At 42.8% G+C, this 23449-nt stretch overlaps 1 protein-coding gene across 2 annotated transcripts in view; it reads right to left on the reverse strand.

Annotated features, from left to right (window-relative positions):
- The window catches only part of STK39 (serine/threonine kinase 39), a 148727-nt gene that overhangs the window by 77582 nt on the left and 47696 nt on the right, over window positions 1-23449 (reverse strand). For both annotated transcript variants that reach the window (XM_081935186.1, XM_081935187.1), the window contains exons 2-5: window positions 16323-16435; window positions 13288-13396; window positions 3752-3893; window positions 2334-2389 (exon numbers count right to left, since the gene is read on the reverse strand). In XM_081935186.1, the coding sequence (XP_081791312.1) occupies window positions 2334-2389; window positions 3752-3893; window positions 13288-13396; window positions 16323-16435 (420 nt within the window). The remainder of the gene's footprint in view (window positions 1-2333; window positions 2390-3751; window positions 3894-13287; window positions 13397-16322; window positions 16436-23449) is intronic.

A 23449-nucleotide genomic window follows, 5' to 3' on the forward strand; every position in this document is an offset into this window, starting at 1 on the left:
AGGGTGCGTCTTATACTCCAAAAAATATGGTATTTTTAAATATATATATTTTACTACAAAAGCATTTTATTAAAATAAATTTGATAAAAATAAAAAAAATCCAATTTAAAATTTAAAAATCCAATTTAATTTTTTTTAATCCATTTTTTTATTTTTTTAAAAAAAGTATCAATTTTTATCCCCCCTGACTGACAATGCTTTCCCTATGAAGATTTTTCATGTCATCAAAGCCGTGTTGGGAATTTACACACGATGCTGACTCACTGCCAGAAGAATCAAAGCTGCTGACAAAACAGATTCTTCCTCCTCTTCTGCACAGCATATACAACTTCCAATCTGCTCCAGCACCATAAGTGGGGAGGTGCACCGGAAATAGCAGGAATCCTATTGTCTGACATTAAGCCCATAGTATGTTACGTTTTGCATGTCAAAACAACCAGAGTTTTTTTCTTCCCCATCACTTTGCTGAAAGCCTAATTCCCGCAGCACTATCTTATGTCTAAGTATATTTATCCATGTAGTATAGCTATATATTACTATTATCCTTCTCATCTTTTCTACTCTGATTGGTCTTGTTATTATGATTATTATTACTCGTTATTTGCATATATACTGAGAGCTTCTGCACCGGAGGCAACTTCTTTGTCTGTTCTAATCACATTTGGCCAAATAAAGTATTCTATTCCATTCCTATTCCATTTACATGGCATTTTCAACCTTAAAAGTATTTCATCATTTTCTGGCTGCAATCAGCAACAAGCATTTGATAAGGTAGACCATAACCTACTACTAGATAAAGTAGAAGAATGTGGGTTGGACAGCATCACCACCAGATGGATTCGTAACTGGCTGACCAACCGCACTCAACATATAGTCCTCAATGGAACTGCATCTTCATGGAGGGAAGTATGCAGTGGAGTACCCCAAGGCTTTGCTTTAGGCCCAATACTCTTCAACATCTTCATCAATGATTTGGATGAGGGAATAAATGGGGAACTCGTCAAATTTGCAAATGATACCAAGCTGGCAAGAATAACCAACACTCCAGAAGATAGGCTTAAGATACAGAAGGATCTTGACAAACTTGAAGATTGGGCACTATCTAATAAAATGAAATTCAATGGTGAAAAGAGTAAAGTTCTACATTTAGGCAACAAAAACGAATTGCACAGGTACAGTATAGGTGGTACCTTGCTCAACAGTAGTAGCTGTGAAAGGGATCTTGGAGTCCTAGTGGACAACCATTTAAATATGAGCCAGCAGTGTGCAGCAGCTGCCAAAAAAGCCAACACAGTTCTAAGCTGCATAAATAGAGGGATAGAATCAAGATCACGTGAAGTGTTAATACCACTTTATAATGCCTTGGTAAGGCCACACTTGGAATGCTGCATTCAGTTTTGGTCCCCACGATGTAGAAAAGATGTGGAGACTCTAGAAAGAGTGCAGAGAAGAGCAACAAAGATGATTAGGGGACTGGAGACTAAAACATATGAAGAACGGTTGCAGGAACTGGGTATGTCTAGTTTAATGAAAAGAAGGACTAGGGGAGATATGGTAGCAGTGTTCCAATATCTCAGGAGTTGCCACAAAGAAGAGGGTGTCAAACTATTCTCCAAGGCACCTGAGGGTAGAACAAGAAGCAATGGGTGGAAACTAATCAAGGAGAGAAGCAACTTAAAACTGAGGAGAAATTTCCTGACAGAACAATTAATCAGTGGAACAGCTTGTCTCCAGAAGTTGTGAATGCCCCAACACTGGAAGTCTTTAAGAAGATGTTGGATAGCCGTTTGTCTGAAACAGTATAGGATTTCCTGCCTAGGCAGGGGGTTGGACTAGAAGACCTCCAAGGTCCCTTCCAACTCTGCTATTATATTGTACATTCAAATAACACACCCACAAATGGGAAGTACTATGGGTTTCCATCGATACAACACAGCATGCTCAAGCTCCCCTAATAAATATGGGGCAGGAGGTGAAATATCAACTGAAGTCTTGGCAGCTCACACTACTAGTTGCCAATCTACTTTGATTTTCGTACTAGCTGTCTAGACGTTTCTGACTTGCCAGGTGAGAAAAATAAGAGCTGTAGTTCAAAATTATGGAGGCCAACAGATTAGGAACAACTGTGTTTTTTCTTGAAAAGCTGATTGATACACTCCATTAAAAAAAAAAAAAACTATCTCCTCAGGAAAACTGAATGGTTAGCCTATAACTGATTATCAAGCACCCTTAAGCTTAATACATTCTAACCATTTAAAACGTTAATGAGATCTCTTGGAATATCTCAAATTTCCCATCACGCATTTTTAAAATCTAACAATAATGATGATTACCTGCTATCTGTACAGAGCCATCCTCACCCAGAAGAATGTTACCAGCTTTTACATCTCTAGAAAAAGGAATAAACAAAAAAGCATTTAAATTCAGATGTAATAGGAGAGGAAGGGGAGGGGGGAGGGGAGGCTTGCTGTGGAACAATACCACAGAATAGAATTAAAAACTTCCTCAGATAATTTCATTTTAATGATGGCAAATTGAGGGGGAAATATGTTCTTCCAACTTACAAAAAAGTTCATTGCTTCATTCTTATGCAAACCGGAAAAATCTCTGCTGCGCTTCAGACCACGCTGCTTAGCTTCCTTATCTCATGGAAAACTACTCTATTATATTCACCCAGCAAATCAAGGGTTGCAGCTGGCTTTGTTTCAATCAATCAATTAATCAATCCCCATTTGCTATTGTGCGCGAGGGAAAGAAATGGAACCAAAATAATTGTCAAGACAAGAAACCTCCACCCTTTGCAGTTTCAAAGAGAAAGCAGCAATTTTTCTGCCATCTCCCCATCAAAACAATAGATCAAAAAGAGATTAAGGTTTGATCATTCCCCTTTGACAGGCTAATAATAATTGCTAACATGGGTGGGATGATCTTGTGAACAGAGGAGGCATTATCAACTAAGTGGTAATTTTAAGATTAGGATTTCATATCTCCCCACGTTGCATTGCATAACTATAGAAGAATTTACGGGATGAGTTCCCTCCAGGGGTGGGATTGAAAAATGTTAGCAACTGGTTCTCTATCCGGTTGCTGGGTGGGCGTAGCCATGGTGGGCATGGCACCATGCGGGGGGGGGGGGGGGGCTTTCTTGGGCTCTGGAGGCTTTTCTTAAGCCTCCGGGCGAAAACAGCCTCCCCTGGGCCCCAGAGGCCCTCTGGAGGCTAGAAACGGACCTATTTTCGGACTTCTGGTTGGCGCATTTTTCACCCTCCCCAGGTTCCAGAGGCTTTGTTTGAGCCTCCAGGAGGGCGAAAATGGCTTCCCCTAGGCTCCGGAGGCCCTCCGGAGCTGGAAATGAGCCCATTTCCAGACTTGTAGGAGTCCGTTTTTCGCCCTCCCAGAGGCTCCATGTGGGCTCTGCACTTACCTGGCATGATGAATGGGCCATTGTGATGGAGACTCCTGGGATGGCTGGGGTAGGCGGGGACAACCAGTCCTTGCAACTGCCAGTTCAGCGAACCAGATGTAAAATTAATATCCGATTCGCCCGAACCTGGCCAAGCCGGCTGAATCCCACCCCTGGTTCCTTCCCAATCAAGGTTAGATCAGAGCCCTTGGGCTTATCAGACCCTAGCCTTCTAGCCTTGAATTTATTTATTGATTTAATCCATTTAAATAGCCATCCCAAGTTAACAGAATTAATAGTGAAGCTTTGCATTCTCAACTCACACAGAATGAAGCAACATGCTAGTACCTGTGGATTTGTCCATTTCTGTGTAGATAGTCTAAGCCTTCCAAAACTTCTTTCAGAATTGTGGCTATTATTGACTCCTCGAGCACGCCACTCTTGTGCTCTCCTCTGCTCACCACATATTTTATTATATCCAGCATTGAGCCTAGAGAGAGCGGGAGAGAGAGAAATTACAGAAGAAAATTAGAACACCAATCTCTTCATCCTATAATCCAAGATCCATTATACATATTTAGGTTGCTCTAGATTTCAACTTAATTTTTCTGACACCGAGAGAATAAATCTAGAAACCAGAGATCTCCAAACTTGGCAACTTTAAGACTTGTGGATTTCCAATTCCCAGACTGGCTGAGGAATTCTGGGAATTGGAAGTCCACAAGTCTTAAAGTGGCATGCATTTAAAATACATGGACACATCAACAAGACTGAGTACCTGAAAAGGCATAGAGAACTGGCTCATAAAATCATGGGTTCAAAATGTGCAACAAAATTATAGGAGGTGTAAGAAACCTGTAATTAAATTGACTGACTGCTTCAGCAGCCCACAGCTGCTGAACATGTTTTCATATGAATTTTTCTTAGAGGTAACTGCACTTAAAAATATCTGACAGGTAACATAACTGTCAGGTCACAAGCAACATATTCATTTTCCTCACTGAGAAATTTGAAAGGAATTAGAATGAATAGGAAGAGGCCATGTAGCCTGCCAAATCTAATCAATATCAATCCCAATCTCTGGAACACCTCGAGCAATTTCAACCAAACTTGGTACACAGATGACTTACTCTCTGAAAAAAAATACTATGGGGGTAAGAAACTCCTAACACCCCTCGGTGTGTGTGTTTTTCTGTTAAGATATAGCCTATTGTGCCTTAAAATGGCTTCTACTGTACTGCCATAAAATGGCGTCTACTGTACAGTGCAGTGGAGTTGCCATGGTAACGGCCTCACAGTACTCCACAAGGGGACTCCCTCTGGTAAAGGGGAAAATCCAACATTAGAAATTATGTTTGGTCTGGACATTTCCCTCCTATAAATAAATACCTGGGCAACACTGGGTTATCACTTAGTCTGAATTAAGCAATTCTTGGTAGGTGATTGCCCAAGTTCCACATGAACATATTTAATGAAAGCAGGAGCACTAGAGAGTTTGTTCTAACATTCAATCAGAATTTGCCTCCCTGCAGCTTGTTCTGCTTTTGGAGAAGATTTTTTTTTTAAATCCCTTTTTTCTACATGACATCCCTTCAAGTACTTGAAAAAATGTTATCACATCCCCCTTCTTTTTCTCGTCTCAAGTTAAGCATCCCAGTGCCAGTGTCTCTTCTCATAAGATTTAGTTGCATTTCTGATTATCATCTTTCTTTTTCCTTTTTCGCATTGTATTTTGTTTCCCTCGATGATTATTTTCTGAACTGGAAGCTACTCATGCAGCCTAATACGGCAAATGCCTTTTTGCAGCTGTATCACATTGCTGACTCATATTCAGCTTGCAATGAACCACATTCCAACTTCTTTTCCACCTTTACTATAAACCAAGCTAGCATCTCCCATACATTTGCTAGCTATTTCCTAAGAGGAGATCTTACTATTTATAATCTTTATATTTTGCTCTATTATTAATCAGCCTTTTTTATCAATTGAATTTCGTTTCTATCTTTTTAGCCTACCAAAATTGCTTTGAATTTCACCTTAATTAATTAACCCCATTTTAAATTGTCTGCAAGTCTGACGAGCAATTTATTTTAAAAAAAATGCTGAACCATATCACACTCAGGTCAGTCATGAGTCAGACTCAGCAGTCTAAAGCAACACCGATACACCTTGGCTCTCAGGTTCTTCCCACTTTCCACCAATTTCTGCACTATAACTTGGCCTGTGTTTCCATCACCATCTCACCACCACCTCTAGCCAGCCCCAGCCTCTGGATTTGGTTCTAGAAGACAGAGAAGTTTCAACAACTCTCCTTCAGAGTTGTCTTCTCTTTTCCTTCTTGGGAAGTTAAGATATAGCCTATTGTGCCTTAAAATGGCTTCTACTGTACTGCCATAAAATGGCTTCTACTGTACAGCACAGTGGAGTTGCCATGGTAACGGCTTCACAGTACTCCACAAGGGGACTCCCTCTGGTAAAGGGGAAAATCCAACACCATCTCACCACCACCTCTAGCCAGCCCCAGCCTCTGGATTTGGTTCTAGAAGACAGAGAAGTTTCAACAACACTCCTTCAGAGTTGTCTTCTCTTTTCCTTCTTGGGAAGTTGTGGGTTATGCACGCACGTACATATGCACTCTGGGTGTCAACTCTGAAGCTGACCTGATTGAGGCCATTTTGAGACTTCACTGCTGACACACTGGAGAGAAGGATGGGGAAGGGAGAAATTGAGATAGTTGGGGTGTTGCAGTCAAAACAAAATACTTTCTCTTGGGAACCAAAGACATTCCTGCAGGTGCTCGGAAGGCGGGGACTGGAATCACCTAGCAACTGGACAGTATCCTGATTGGACCATGTGACTGATTGCTTTGAGTAAGTGACAAACTTTTACTTTTAATTAGGTAAAAACAGTGGGAATAATCAGTTTTCACCAGCCTGTGCCAAAATGACATATCCAATAAACATATTCTTTGAGGAAATTGCCTGTCTCAGAGTTTTGTTTGCTATGGGTATGTTACTTGGAACCCCGACACTGGGGCTTTCACTCTCTCCAGAATCAACTACCCTGCATCAGTTTTCCTCTTTTTCCATAGGTGGGTCACATAGGGCTGTGGTAGGTCAAATTATGACTCAACCAACATCTCAATCCTTTGCTCCCCAGAAGAAGCATTTTCCATGAATGCTGGACCAAATCATGGTCAAGCAGTAGAGATATCTGGCCATATTCCCAGCAGACACACTTCCGTAGTTCTTTCCAACCTCTAATCTTGAAGACTAGAAGCATTCCTACTTTCTAACCCACCCCACGCACATAAATTGTCGGTTTCCACCAGTGGATCATCATCAGAAGCACCTTGTACACTGAAGTATCCATCCCTATGTCTCTCTTGATCATCAATAGTTAGCCATTCATAATCATGGCAACTGTTCTTGGTAAGGATAACCTCTCTTCCATTCAATTTAAGTACTATTGAATCTGGCATTTCTGGCCCAGGGGCTTGAGGATTCAGAGAGTTATTGTGGATTCCAGCTTGGGACAGATTTTTTTTAAACGTCTCCTATTTTCTTACAGCAAAAATATCACCGTCAATAAACCTCAGGTGTTGAATTTTATATCCTGCATTTATCTATTGAAAACTCACAAAACAGGACACTACCTTCTCCCATTCTTAGTATTCAAGAGATTTGTGCTTCCGTTAGTTAGACCCAAGTGGAATTTGTGATGAAATAATCCTCTACTGCAGGGCTGTCAAAGTCGCAGATGTGTCACGCACTGGCCATGCCCACACCTGATTTAGTGAAGAGGGGAAAAGTCACATGATGATGCCATGACGACGACGAGAGTTTGACACCCCTAGTCTACTGGATCATCATCTCTGCTCTATGTGCCTTTTTACAGTTTTACTTCCATCTCAAAAGCAGCACATTGTTCCTCCTTGGGAACTTTCTACCTTGCAAGCAGTGTCTTTTTCCTGAAACATTTGCTGCCCCATCTGCATTGTCCAGTAGTCTCCACATTGTCTGCCAGCCACCATGTCCCTGGTAAATTCTTGACCCTCTTTGGGACTTTTGGGACTTTTCCCTGGGGTCAACATCCTGATCTGTGTCTTCCTCTGCAAGGCCAGCCTTCTGTGTCATTCTGTCTCAACCTAACAGCATGTATCTTCTCTATTGTCTTAGCTGGACCCAAATGCCCCCTTTCTCTACTAATTTACTGAAGAGGAGGAAGGTAGCCAACTTTCTGCCTTCTCTTCAGAATGTCAGCTGCATAACTTGACACTGTTGAAGTTGCCAAAATACAGTGTGTTGTTCACAGCTGACAAAAGGGCTGACAAAAAAGCATATTCCTTATTGTTATTTTTTATTATTAAGCCCTAGAATGTGTCACAAGTAATTTCTTCAGAAATTTTCACACCTACAAAATGTTCCTCTGGCCAGAAATCTGGGATGAAAAATATATATTAAAATCCTCAGTATTACCTGCCACCAATTAAAGATCAATTCAGGTAGTCCTCATTTAATCACTACAAATGAGAGTGGCAACTCCATCGCTGTGGATTTAAGTGAAACATCATGTAAGCATACCAGACTTATGATGTTGGTTCATTGACTGTCAAGCATATCAGCTGTGGTTCTTAAGTGAGACATCCCATGATCATGATTTGCAATTTTACCACCAACTTCTTTATTGGCTCTGCTTGGGAGAAGCCACAAATAGCAATCACACAACCATGGCATGTTGTGACAGTATGTTCTCCCTCGGGTGCCTGGGATGCGGACAAAAATCCGGGAGAATGACCTCCTGAGCCAGTGGAACCAGGAGTTGATCTTAGGGATGAACGTTGGGTCCAGCCTGAAGACCACCCTGTCCTGTTGTATCAAACACAAGTCCTCCCGAACCGATAGGGCTGCCAGCTCCGAGATACGCCACGCAGAAGTGATGGCAATCAAAAAGGCGATCTTAAATGTCAAATGTTTAAGGCTGGCCGACCGAAGCGGTTTAAACGGTGGACTGATCAAGGCACAGAGGACTACGTTGAGGTCCCATGAGGGGTATCTGTGGACCACTGGGGGCCTCAGATTGGTTGCGCCCCTCAGAAAGCTACGGATAGTAGGATGATGCCCAAGGGAGGAGTGTTCATCAGGAGCAAGTATCATGGAAATTGTGGCCACGTGACGTCGTAGAGTGTTGGGCGCCAGGCCTTTGTCAAGTCCATCTTGCAAGAAGTCCAAGATTATTGGAATCGTGGCCGAAGTCGCTGATATATCATGAGAAGTGCCCCAGGCTTCGAACGACCTCCAGGTGGTGTCGGAGATGAGGGTTGTGGAAGGCCGCCTGGATGGTATGGATGACCTTGGTAGAGAGACTACCCCTGCTCAGGAGATCCCTCTCAAGTGCCAGACGGCCAGCTGTAGCCACTGGGGCTCTGGATGTTGAAGGGCTCCCTGGCTGAGAGAGACCTCGTGCAGAGGGATCCGCCAAGGAGGGTCGACGGAGAGACTCACCAGATCGGCAAACCAGGTCCTCCTGGACCAGAACGGTGCCACAAGCAAGACCTCTGCTTCCTCCAACAGGATCTTCCGGATGACTCTGGGAAGGAGAGGCAATGGCGGGAACACATACAACAGTCCCCGCGGCCATGGGCAGTGCAAGGCGTTGACTCCCTTGGCTTGCGGATCGTGAAACCTCATGAAGAACCTGGGAAGGTGCATGTTGGCCGGGGTGGCGAACAGGTCGACCAGAGGACAGCCAAACCTCTAGGACAGGCAGTGGAATAGTTGCGGATGTAGTCACCACTCTGAGTGGTCGACTGTGGCCCTGCTTAGCCAGTCCACCTGGATGTTGCTTACTCCGGAGATGTGCTCCGCCTGTATCGATTGGAGATGTTTTTCCGCCCACCGACCCAGGGTGTCGGCTTCTGTCATCAGGGATCTGGAGCGAGTGACCCCCTGGCAGTTGATGTGCGCCTTTGTCGCTACATTGTCTGTTAGCACTCTCACGTGATGTCCCTGAAGGTTGTGACGGAAATGGTTGAGGGCCAACCTGACTGCTCTCAGCTCCAGCCAATTGATGCTGTGAGAGGCTTCGGCTGAAGACCATCTGCCCTGCGTGATTTCATTGCAGAGGTGGGCTCCCCAGCTGTAAAGGCTGGCATCTGTCGTGATGGTGAGACAGACCGGCTCCCTGAATGGGGTGCCTTTCGCCAGGGCTGGAGACAGCCACCACTTGAGGGATTGACGTACCTTTGGGGAGACGAACACCAACCTCGGCAAGCTGCTTTCGTTGGGGCAGCAGGAGCCACTGCAAGGGACGAGAATGGAGTCTTCCCCACGGAAGGATGGACAGGCAAGTTATCATCTTCCCTAGGAGTTGCGACAATTGCACAACCTTGGCGTGAGGGGATCGCTGCACCTGTAGGACCCTTTCTTTAAGGCTCGCTACCCGCTCCGGGGACAGGAAGACCTGGCAGGTGACAGTGTCGATGATGGTGCCCAGGTGCTGCAACCTGGTCGTAGGTTGAAGTTAACTTTTATCCAAATTTATGGAGAAGCCGTGGTCCTGGAGGACCCTCATGGTGTACCTCAGGTCTTGAATCGCCTGCTGTGGCGATGACGACTGGATGAGGACGTCATCTAGGTAGCAATGGAGCCGCACTGGACAAGATCTGAGGAAGGCTGCCACTGCTGCAATGATCTTTGTAAACTTCCTGGGGGCCGATGACAGGCCGAACGACAAGGCCCGGTACTGGTAGTGGCGGCCGGCATAAATAATAATAATAATAATAAATATTTATTTCTTAGCCGCACCCTCTCCCGAAGGACTCGGGGCGGCGTACAGTAAAACATATAAAATATATATCTAGACAAGACATACATATAGCAAGACGTATACAAGGAGGAGGTGGGCTAGTGCCGCTTCCTCCACCTCTCGAGATGAATGAATCTCAGGAATCTGTGGTGAGCTTTGCGAATGGGGACGTGGAGGTAGGACTCTTTGAGATCTAAGGAGGTTAAGGTCTCTCCTGGCCTGATGCAGCCCAGGATGGACTGCATCTTGAATCTCCGGTAAGTTATGTGATAGTTTAATCTTTTTAGATCTAGGATTCCCCTCCACCCCCCGGAGCTTTTGGGGACCAGAAACAGAATGGAGTAAAAGCCTGTTCCTTCCTGACCTGGTGGAACCAGTTCTATGTCCCTGATGTCCCTGAGATGACAGATCTCCTGTTCCATGAGAGCCCTTTTGACGGGACATGAGGGAGTGGGACAACAGATGAAGTGTCGGGGAGGGAGGGGAGAGAAACTCTAAGGTCACACCCAAGCAGATTGTCTGTAGGACCCATTGGTCCAACGTGATCTGCTCCCATTGGGCTCCCATTGGGTGTGGAACAATTGGAGACGCCCTCCTATGGGAGCTATCCAGTGGTGGTCACTTATATCTTTTGAAAGGTCGGGAACCAGACCCCCCTCGAAGGGACGCCTGGAGAAATTCTGCTGGCAACCTCTGTCGTGAAATGGTTGACGGTCCTGGGACCTGTCAGCCTGCTGTGAGTATGACCGATGGAAGGGAGCGGAGCTGGTGGAGGGCTCCATGTTCCAAAAGAGCTGCCTCCTATAGGAGTTGGAGCTCTTCCGGTCAGACTTCTTAGTGACCGATAACATTACTTTCTTTTTGTCCTTGTTTTCCACAAGGACCTGGTCCAGGACCTCCCCAAAAAGCTTGTCCCCTTTAAAGGGGGCAGAAACTAGCTTCCACTTGGAACCCATATCGACGTTCCAGTGCCTGAGCCATAAGAGGCGACGGGTAGTGACTCGGATGCCAAGGCCCTGGAAGCAAACTTGGCTGAGCTCAGGGTGGCGTCGGCGGTATACACAGTAGCCGCCATGATTTTATTGACATCCTGACTTAATTTGGCATCTCCGGCCAGAAGTTTGGTGAGCAATTGTCTGAACCAGAGAAGGGTGGCCCTAGAAAGGAAGGACGCAGAGGCCGATGCTTTGATCGCCCAAGCAGCTGACTGATAGGCAGGCGTTCTCTGTTTTATTGTCCTCTGCCTTGAGTCCCTCCAGTAAATCAGGGGTAGCACAGAGGATGAGGTAAGAGCTGCCACAGGAGGATCAATGGGAGGTAATTTAAGCAAGTCTTCCAGACTGGCATCTACCATGTACAACTTTTTATCATTACCACTGGTAGTAGCAAGGGTGGCTGGTTGCGCCCATTGCTTTTGCACCACATTCAGAAAAATTTTGGGGACTGGCACTATCTCTTGGGCCGACACAGGCTCCTCAAAGAGATCCCAAGACAGGTCATCTGGTTCGTTAGTCGCCTGATCTGGAGGGGTAGACCCCAAGCGGGTCGAGACCTTTGCCTTATTCAAGATGGTTTTGAAGTTGGCAAGCTTAAATAAACCCCAAAAGACAGGCTTTTTGGAGGCAAAACCTTTGTCCCCTGAAAACTCAGGTTCCGGCCTAGGTAGGATATCCTCTTCCTCCCAGTCAGAATCCTCGCTGGCCAGAGAGGAATGTGGAGACTGAGAAGGCTGAGTCAAGGATGCCTCCCTAGGGGTATCTTGTGGCTGGAGAAGCTGACATGGCAAGGGAAGCAGTGGGAGAGAACTCCTGACCTTCCTCATCACTATCAGAAATGGGTTGCCCCTGATCTGGTTGAACCCCCATGGAGGGCTCCACTAGAGACACCGACTGGGAGGTTTGGGCCTGCTGCTGCTGAGTCTTGGAAAAGTGCTTCTCTAAGGACTTTTGGCGACAGATGGCATCCCTATCTGGGCCTGATCCCTGCTTGGATCCTGGCCTAGAATAGGGTTTGCTGCCCCTGATGGCCTCCCGGGCAGCCTTGCCAGCTTGCCTGGAGAATGCTCTGGAAGAGGAACCAAGCTGCTCTGAATTCTCAGGGATCTGATCTGCCGTGGCTGAAAGGTTGGGGTCTAACTGAAAACAGGCAGGGACTACCTCCACTCACCACCTTCACAGTTGCAGACCGTGGACCCAAGTACTCAGAAGAGAGGCACAGAAGGCCACCGAGATCAGATCCAGCCAAGCAGAATTCCGGTGCAAGCGTTAACAGCTCCCAGCACCTGGCAGATCAGGTAATGGAAGGCGACCTAGGTAAGCCACAATCCTTTGCTGCACCAAGCTGATAGTTTTACAAGGCTAGGAGTCAATTCGCCAGCGAAAACTGGACAAAGAGCCTCCACACGGCGACCTGCAATGAGTCAGGCAACCAGGCAGCTGCGGCAATGTGCTCAGAAAGCAAAACTGGCTAAATCAAAATGGCAGCCGGAACTTCCGGTTCCCCCAAATGGTCGCCGTGCCAGTCATACAGCCCAAAATGGCCGCCGGAAGTAGACAGGCGCCCTGAAGAGCCGTGCCGAACGCCGGCTTCTTCAAGCGCAGTTGGGGGCAACGGAACCTTCAGAGGGGATCCCAACCGCAGCGCAGGTTCTGTGACAGCGCAGGTGTCCCACCCGCGCGCCTCCAATAGCTGCCTGTAGCCCTATGGCGCCCGAGCGAGCCCAGGACACCGGGAGGACCAAGAAGTGAGGAAATAGCCAATTAAGGGGGAAGGGAATTTTTCTCTCATCAAGCCTGCTCGTAATGGACACAATTAAAGGAATTCTTTCCTACTTTTAAATCTAGGAGAGTCCAAGCAATCTGTAGAACTGAAGAGAAACTCAAAAGGCGTCAACTGGGCTAGCTGAATTGAAAAAAACTGAAGATGGTCAGCACCAGGGGTGTGGCTTAAAGTTTCAATTCCGTTCTGGGCAGATTGGCTGTATTTAACCCTTGCTTGGACTTTCCAGAGCAGCGCCCTGGAAAAAAGATCATTCCAACACAGGACTGCATTTTCATATTTACAATATGAAGACTCACCTCCACCTAGTAGTTTCATAACCAACCAAAGCTCATCCTTGACCACAAAAGATGTATAATATGTAACTATATTGGGATGGCTGCATTGACTCATGGCTTGGATTTCTTTCTGTAAAGAAGGCAAAATATGACATAGTAGTCTTGCAAGGGAAAAACGTAAGGTTATCCTAGCTATTTGCCGTCAGGAAATAAATACAGTGGGTGAGATCAGGAAATGTATATTCATCATTTAAGAACATTGTGCTTGGAAACTTCAGATAAAAATAATGCAGCTAAACTGAATGTCTCTCAAAGGAAAGTCCTTCTGAGATGCCAAGTTGCAATTTCCATCATCTCTGGCAGTTTGATGAGTTAATTACAATTCCAATTTATTTTTTAAGAAAAATGCAGCTTTTTTTCTACTCAAGTCAAATAAAACGAATTGATCATCCAAAATATGATTTGTTTTCTATGCTTCTTATGAACTGATACTTGAATCTTTTGGTTTGAGTCACTGTGATATTACCAACATATTCTAAATATTTCAGAGGAAATGTTATCTATTAAAATAATAACGTACTAGAATATATATATATATTAGCTCTCATCAGCTAGCCATAAGGCTCCTGCCTGAGATATATAACAGCACAGGTTCAAATCCCAGTAAGGGTATGGCTAGCTGATGAGAGCTAATTAGCTCGAAATAGATCTATACTAGTCTCCCTTTATTTATTTATCAGTACAATTACAACACAAATATAAAAAGGCAACAGTAAAAATAAAAATATGGTTTTCTGCCTGCATGGTCTTCTGTGATGAAGCCGAAGGACAGAAAGAGGGAGTAGTGACCTTCCTCCCATATTTAGGCATACCAGGGGTTGTAACACAAATATATATATATATATATATATATATATATATATATATATATATATATATATATATATATATATATATATATATATATATATATATATATATATATATATATATATATATATATATATATATATATATATATATATATATATATATATATATATATATATATATATATATATATATATATATATATATATATATATATATATATATATAGTGTTGTATTTGCGCTGATAAAATTAGGCATACCAGGGGTTGTAACACAAACACACACACACACACACACACACACACACACACACACGAGGGGTCCTTGGTACTCTGAGCTTGGTTGTTTTCTTGCAGATGTTTCATTACCCAAACTGGGGGCTAATCGAGCACTGATGATTTTACCTAGTTTGGGTAATGAGACATCTGCAAGAAAACAACCAAGCTTCAAGAGCACCAAGGACCCCTCATAGCTTCCATAATTATTCTTGTTGAAGTGTTCAGTTTTGGAGATTAACCTGGTTCCTTCAAAATTAATTTCATGTCCTGTAGCTTTAAGGTGCTGGAAAAAGGAGGATGTTTTTTCTTTTTTTCTTACTGTGTTCTTGTGTTCTGAAACCAGCCCTAGTCAACAAACGAGCCACACCCACCACCCAGGCCGTTACAACACGAAACAACGGACACACAGCTAGCACCAATCAGCACCAATCTACCAATCATGATACAACCACACAACCAATCATTCCACTTACCGAAACAAAGCCAGCACTCCACACCCACCCACCAAGATTTATAGAAAGACGGCAGCTCCGACCATTCTTTAAGCCCAAAACCCAGCCTAAAGATGGCAAGTGAGACCTCGCCAAAACGTGTGTGTGTGTGTGTGTGTGTCGCTCGGGGTGTGTGTATGTGTGTGTGTGTGTGTGTTCCAGCATAACTCTGGAATGCCTCAAGCAATTTCAACCAAACTTGGTACACAGATGATTTACTCTCTGGAAACAAATACTTCTGTTAAGATAAAACTTGCTATGCCTTAAAATAGCTTCTACTGTACTGCCATAAAATAGCTTCTACTGTACAGTGCAGTGGAGTTGCCACGGTAACAACTTCACAGTACTTCACAAGGGGACTCCCTCTGGTAAGGGGGAAAATCCAAAATTAGAAATTACGTTTGGTCCAGACATTTTTCCCCTATAAATAAATACCTGGACAATGCCGGATTATCAGGTAATTATAGATAAAAATACAACTCAGAACATCTGCATTTTTAAATATCACAATGATTTTCTTTTTGCCTTATTAGGCTATTTAATCTCTTTGTTTAGTAAGATTACAATTTCTTTGACATTGTAGTTATCCAATGCAAAATAAGCAAAATTATCATTCGGATAAATGCAGCAGTAATATTTAAATGGCTGGAGTGATGATTTTGTAAGTCATATTTCATTCAACTGAAGTCCCTTCGTCTTTGTGTGAATACAAGCTTTCAACACAGCACAGCCTGGCGTGTCCTTGTAAGATCTTCCCATAGTTCAGATTTTTTAAAATGTCTCTTCTGAACATAAAATAAAAAACCCAGTGTAATGCAAGTGATATTAAGTGAATCACTGCAGCGTTAATAACAGAGTTGCTAAGCGAATCTGACTTCCCCACTGACTTTCACTTGTCAGAAGGTCCCAACACTAATCCCATGACCTCAGGACACTGCAACTGTCATAAATATGAGTCAGTTGCCAAGTGTTTGAATTTGGATCATATGACCTTGGGGATGTTGCAACAATGGCTAAGTGTGAAAAACAACAATCCGTCACTTTTTCCAGTGCCACTCTAACTTCAAATGATCCACTAAGTGACCTGTTGTAAGTTGAGGACTACCTGCATAAGTTACTATCTTTAGCAGTGTTGTAACTTGGAACAGTTGCTAAACGAAAGATCATAAGTTGAGGCCTACCTGTACCCTAGCTACAATAAAATGTAGATATAATAGGACATAAAAATCCACATTGCTTATTCATAGCAGTTTACTGCAATTAATGTTCCAAGTTCAGGTAGAAAAATCATATGCAAGTACTGTTTATACTGAAGAACTTTTAAAAGGATGATGAATCAGCTTGTTTATTTAGTTGTTTGATTATTTATTTGTTCGTTCATTCGTTCATTCATGTCATTCTACTTGTTCTACCTACAAGCAATTCATCCATACTGGTCTGGCATTTTTCCAAGTTGATTCTTTTTATTGCTACGCGTTCCTGCCTGGGTTTGCAGAGGGCTGCTTGGACTACGGCGGTAGCACCACTGCCTGGAAGAGAAAGAAGAAACAATGGATTAAGTTTTGCCCAGCTACTATATCCAACTTGTCTTCTTTAAAAGAACAACCTGGGGCTTCTCCATGAGCACATCTCTACTAAGGTCAGCCTAAGAAAGAGTTTGTCAGTCACTCTCCACACTGCACTTCAAATCATACCTACAAGGAACATTTCAAGTACGTGCTCAATGGGCTCTTGTCCCATTCCAAAGAATTAAATGCAACCCCAGGGTTTCCCCTAAACGTTAATGCAAATTAAACTGAAAGCAAAGAATGCTGAATACTACACACAAGAGACTATTTTATTAATTACATTGACTTACTGTAATTAAACAGAAACAAACCCAAATTTAGCTTTTATCGTACTCCTGCTTACTTGTTGAACAATAACCCAAGGCATTGCCATGTAAGGCAAGGAACCTTCCAAATTCAAGAGTATACATCCTTTCTGTAAGTTGCATAGTAACTGACTCCTTGAGGGCCATTTCTGATTGCTCACAAAGTTCCTGCTTATTTTGGAATATCATAGTCAACTTCTGCCACGCCTCGTCTTTATTAGATCAGACTGCTTTTGAAGACTTTCTTTACAGCAGACCAATTGTAAATGGTTATGCTATCTCAGTGGTCAGCAAACTCATTAGTCAACAGAGCCAAATATCAACAGTACAACGACTGAAATTTCTTTTGAGGGTCAAAAGAAGGTGTGGCCTGTTTTGTGGGAGTGACGAGGTGGGCGTGGCCAACTTGGAAAAAGTTGTGAAACGACGCTCTTGCTTAGCAACCAAAATTTTGGGCTCAATTGTGGTCATAAATTCTCTTTCTTTTTCTTTCTTTCTTTCTTTCTTTTTTTCTTTCTTTCTTTATCTTTCCCCTTCTTTTTCTTTCAGTTTTCTTTCTTTCCCTTTCTCTTTTTCTTTCTGTCTCTCTCCCTCTCTCTCTCCCCTCCCTCCCCCCATCTCGTCACTCTGTGTGTGTGTGTGTCTGTCTGTCTCTCACTCTCTCTCTCTGTGTGTCTCTGTCTGTCTTCCTCTGTCTCTCTCCCCTCTCTTCCTCTCTCTCTGTCACTCTGTGTATTTGTGTGTCTGTCTGTCTGTCTCTCACTCATTCACTTAATCACTCACTCTGTGTGTGTCCCTCTCTGTGTCTCTGTCTGTTTCTCCCTCCCTCCCTCCCTCCCTCCCTCTCTGTCTCTCCCTCCCTGTGTCTGTCCAAAGCCCCTCTCCCAACTGGGTCTTCCTCCCTTGGAGGCCTTTGGAGGGAAGCTTCTGTAGAAGCCCAGGAGAATGAGAACTGTGCGCGGGAGCCTATATTTTCCACGGCGTGGAGCAGCAGCGAGGCTCTGTGCGACCGGCGATGACTCCAGAGGCCATCCGGGAAGACGAGGAACATGAGGGGGACTTCCAGTTTGCTCGTAGGGTCCTTTTTCGTCCACTGGAGCCTTCAGGGATGCCTCCGGAAGGCCCCTGAAAGCTCCGGAGGGCTTAAACCAGCCCTATGAGCAAACCGGAAGTCCGTTCCTGAAGCCTCCAGTGGGGGCGGGGGGAGCCTGTTTTCACCCTCCCCAGGCTCTTATAAAGCCTCTGGAGTTGGGGAGGGTGAAAAATGGTCTCAAAAAAAGGCTAAAGTCAGCTGGCCAGTGCGCGCACTCACGCTGGCAGGCTGACAGGGAAACACCATGCGTGCCCTGACAAATGGCTCCGTGTGCCACCTGTGGCACGCGTGCCATAGGTTCGCCATCCCAGCTGTAGGTTGTGATTTCCTGGTGACGGTCAAGATATGCACTTGTGGAGAATTCATAAAATAGGAGCATTAAGGCTATAAGAGGTATGATATACGTATTTTGTTTGTCACTGGAGGGTGTTTGTGCAAAAATTAGGGCAGTATGTTTCCCCAGCATGATTTTGATTTTGAAAGCCTCAAAAAATAAATCGGGGATGTGAGAGGCAGCACACAGCCATGAGATGACCAGGTCTGACAAAGGACAAAGGTCTTAATACCATTCAATATGGATGATTTACCTGCTTTGGACTTTGGAATAATTTAAAACACATGAAAAGATTTCACTGCAAACACTAGAATTGTGTGTAAATATGGTTTACTGAAAGCTTAGCTACTATTTTTAATACATTTGTTTATGCCTACAGTACTTTTATTTGGAACAGGTGTAGGAAGTTAGCACCCCCCCCTCCTAGAAAAATGAAATATTCTGGGAAATATTGAAAAGGCAGAATATTATATTTCCCCAGATAAGAAATGGATAAACATGTTTTAGGCAGGAAACAGACTCATTTTTAATAGCCCCCACTTTTGTCAATGGGCCTTTAGGGGCACTGAGCTAGTCTACTCTACATAATAAAGGTAGGATTAGCCTTCTATAGAAACTCACCACATGGCATCTGAGAACTCAACCAAGCTTGGGACTCAAAAGACACACAACCAGAAAGTTAGCTAAGAACCACCACCACTACTCAAACCCCTGGGAGTCTGACAACCAATCAGAATACATTTCTTACACAGGAACAGGAAACAGAGAGGTGGGGCAGAACAGAGAGTATAACTCTCAGCAAACCTCTCTTTTCGCTCTTTTCTTCTTCACCCAACATCTTGAAGCATGTGATCACCTTTTTCCCAGGACCTCAAACCATGTGGGTCCTGTCCACCATTAAAATCATCTTTCCAAGCAACCTCCGTGTTTCCAGTGTCTTTTTCTCCACTTGGAACTGAACCCAACACAGCTGTAGTGGTTTTTTTCCCCCCCAAGCAGAATAGCTGCCACCAAAAATAATTAAACCATTAAATGGGAAGCAGCCCTGCTAAAAATCAGAGCAGCTTACATCATTGTGGTTATTTACAAGGATGGCTCTGGGCTGGACAGACCACCTCAGGAAATAAAAGAGGCAAATCACTGCAGTATATTTGGAAAAAAATCCACCCACATAGAAAATAAAAGGATAAAGACAAAATGTGGTAGACGGTATTCTTAGGGGTTGAAATGAAGCAACCTAAGTTATTAGCTTGTGATAACTGGTTCTTTGTTTTGTGATCAACAATGCCCATCACGTCCCAAAGATGCTTTTTCAGGAGGCAACTGGACTTTTTCGTTGAAGACGTTTCGCTATACAATTTGGGATGAACACCCTTTGAGTAGTATGGGACTGGGAATGGATTTCCAGAAGAAGAAGAAATTGGAAACCACAGGAACCAGGAGCACCACTCAAGTGACCCTGAGGACACAGATAAACCTCCTAGTGCTTCAATGACCCTGTAAAAGGATGCAAATGACCAGCTGTCTGCAAAGAATATAAATCCTTCCATTCCCCACTATCCTGTCAGAGCTGATGAGGCTTCTTGGATGAGAAGCGAAATGACTTCAAAGAAAAAGAAAGTCCAGTTGCCTCCTGAAAAAAAGCACCCTTGGGATAACGATGACCTGGATGATTGAAAATCTCTACAGACTTAATGCCCATCGTGTGACCATTTTATAAAAGCACGTGCAACGTGCTTCAACATTTCAAACATGCCTATCAGCCCCCCCAAGATTGTCTTCCCCTGCTTTTGTATATTTCCAAAGAAGGCAGTCAAACAACAGAGACAGAAAACAATTTTCTGCAAGTAAACTAGTAATATAATGGCTCATTCATCCTTAGAATTTGAAATATTCTAAGAAATTTGACCTCATTATTGTTCCTACCCACTGAGAAGAGAAATGGTTTTATGGTACAACACTGAAAGGGTATGGAAGAATAATTCGGACCAACCATTTCATATTCAAAAGGCTTCATTATTAAACATTTATTCCTTTTGTCGTTTACTATACTTTACTGGAGAATTGAATTAGCCTAAGCAAGAGGAGTCATTTTTTTTAACTTTATCTGATTTCTGTCCCTGATTGGACTCTCTCAACTGTAGTTACAATATTCTGACCTTATCCAAATGATTGCAGACAAAAGCTCAGTGAATAAAGGAAACCTTGTAGGAAAATCACTTTCGATTTGAAGTCCATTTGAGGTCATAGTTAAGCAAATGGTTCTTTTGTTTATCCGAAGGGCTGGTGAGAACATGGGTTTCTGGAAAGTTGCAAGTACTTTCAATGAGAAAATAGAGCAACTGTGGATTGATACGATTGTATATTTTCCCCAAGCTCAGGAAAATATATCAAGAAGCCATAATTTGTAGAACGGTGCTCTCCAATAAAGCTTGTCTTAGAAACCAACACTCCACCATAGCAAATTGCGTAGTATAAAAAGCACAGAGATATTTTGAAAGCACCTGACCATTCTCATCTATTTCTGATTAACCCAAGCTTTAAAATGACAAGTACTTAGCATTCCTGCACAAAAAAACAATTCCATGAACAGAAACACTTGTGTGAAAGACTACAACTGATCTTCTCAACAGTGGCTTCTGCTCTGCTTGTCCATCTTGGAAGTTCTAAACAAACACAACCTGCACATAAAAAGCCTTTTGTTAACAAGCTTTACAATGAAAACTCAGTGATGTGCTTGGAGCAAAACAATGGGGCCCTCTTGGCTCCAATCAATCAGCAGAACTGACATAACCTCATGACTGGAAACTATTGTCCGTGTTTTAATTGATGTTTGCTAACTAATTTAGAAATAGGATGTTCTGTATGCAATATGCATCCTGCCATGATTCAAAGACAAAGATTGCAGCTCATAATATCTACTCAATTAAGATTGCTAATAAACATACACTAAGCCAATATCTCAACATGGGGACAAGTGCTTTGACGCACTAATTAATTGTACCATTTTCTCCCCAATAATTACTTTTAAAAAATTAAACAAAAACAGACGACGGTGCTTAGAAACACTCATTGCAACTCTCCTTCCATGGACTTACGAAGTATAAAATAATTACCAACCAATTTTGTGTATTATTTATTTTTTTATGCATGTATGCATTTTTAAAAAATCTGTTGTGTTTTTTACGATGGATGATTTTAATATTTTCAATGTTTTTAGCCCTTCCAGAATCATTGGAAACAAGATAGGTGTCAAATAAATTTCATAAATAAGTAAATACAATTGATATTATTTGTATAATACAGGGCACTCAATGTCAGGGGAAAAACACCCTGTTGGAGATCAATGGACCGTGGCTGATTCCCTTCCGCATATCTTTTGAGATATTGAGAAAAATAAGTCTTTAAAGTATTCTAATTAATAAACAAACTTTAATAATAAAATAATAAAAGTAAATGAAACAGAAAATAACTAATTGGTTACATTTTGATAATGAAAGCTACGTTTGCCAAAGTTGGCTGCCGAACAAAGAAGGGAGGAATTTTGGAATGTGTAACGTGTGCGCAATAAATCACTTTCAGATAAGAACCTTTTTTTGTTTTATGACCTGCGCAATAAAGCTTTCTTAGTTTAACTCTTGAGTGTCAATTCAGGCAGTTCAGGCCTAGCAAACTTTTTAACATCGTGACACTCAAGATGGGTAATAACAAAAATAGACTATAAATGTTCAAAATTGTATATATTACTTAAAATTACTATTAAAATTAACTTGCATTGCAAAATTTGGTTGAAGGTGGTCTTGATTCCTTTCCTGAAACTAGAAATGGTAACTAAATCATGTATATATGTATGTATGTATGCATGCATGTATGTATGTATGTATGTATAGATAAGATAGATAGATAGATAGATAGATAGATAGATAGATAGATAGATGATAGATAGATAGATAGATAGATAGATAGATAGATAGATAGATAGATGATAGAAGGATAGATAATTTGTTTGTTTGGAAACAACATGGCAAATATTAGATCCCAATCCGAATCTTTTACTGGTAGAAGACCTAACATATTTTTCGGAGTATAAGACACATCTTTATTCCTCAAAAAAAGAGGCTGAAAATCTGGGTGCGTCTTATACATTGAATACAGCATTTTTTGCCTCCTGAAGCCCCGTCCCTTCACAAAAATGGCCGTGCATACCCTTATGGAGGTTTTCAGGGGACTGGGGAGGGCAGAAATGAGCAAAAAACAGGCCGTTTCCGCCCCCCGCCCCCCAGCAGCACTCTATAAGGCTCCATAAGGCTATGCATGCAATTTTTTTGACAAAAAAGGGCCCATTTTTATGAAAAACAGGCTGTTTTTTTGCTCATTCCCCCCCCCCCCCGAGCACTCTGCAAGGCCCGCCCCTCCCAAGCTATTCATACCTTTTTTTAAAAAAACAGGCCCGTTTTTGCAAAAAACGGGTGGTTTTAGGAAGTTTGCAGAGTGCAAAAACCTTTTTCTCCCCCTTTTGGAAAGCTCTTTAACTGATTGATGAGAAATAGATTGATCAAGTGCTGTGCCAGCAGAAACAAAGTCTTAGATGCTGCAGATTGTCAGCAATTTCCCTCTCCAGCACATGGATAAATACACCTGGAAACATCTACCTATCTACCTACTCTCTCTCTCCCTACCTACTGTATTTCTCTCTCTCTCTCTCTCTCTATTTCTCTCTATATATATCCCTCTACCTACCAACCTACCTATTCTCTCTCTCTCCCCCTCCCTACCTACTGTATTTCTCTATCTCTCCCTATTTTTCTCTCTCTCTCTATCCCTTTATCTACCTACCTACCTACCTACCTAATTACTCTTTCTCCCTACCTACCTACTGTATTTCTCTCTCTTTCTCTCCCTCTCTATCCCTTTATCTATCTACCTACCTACTTTTTTTTTTAATTTGCCTCTTCAAAACCTTGGTGCGTCTTATACTCCCAAAAAATATGGTAAATCCTAGACAAATGGGACACCTCAGCATAAATTGATTTATTTCAGATGAAAGTTGTCAAGGGGTTCAAGCAAGGCTCACAAGGAAAACTGGTCCATCCTAACATGGGAACATGAAAAATATCAGAACAATCCTGCTGTGATCCCCCCCCCCCCCATTATGGAACAAACACAGAAACGGAGAAATAGTTTGATACAAACTCAAGACAATTGTGCCTTATTCAACGAATCTAAATTAAGGCAATTGCATG

Source organism: Natrix helvetica (assembly GCF_964273705.1).
Source record: "Natrix helvetica genome assembly, chromosome: 1".
NCBI classification, from domain to species: Eukaryota; Metazoa; Chordata; class Lepidosauria; order Squamata; family Natricidae; genus Natrix; species Natrix helvetica.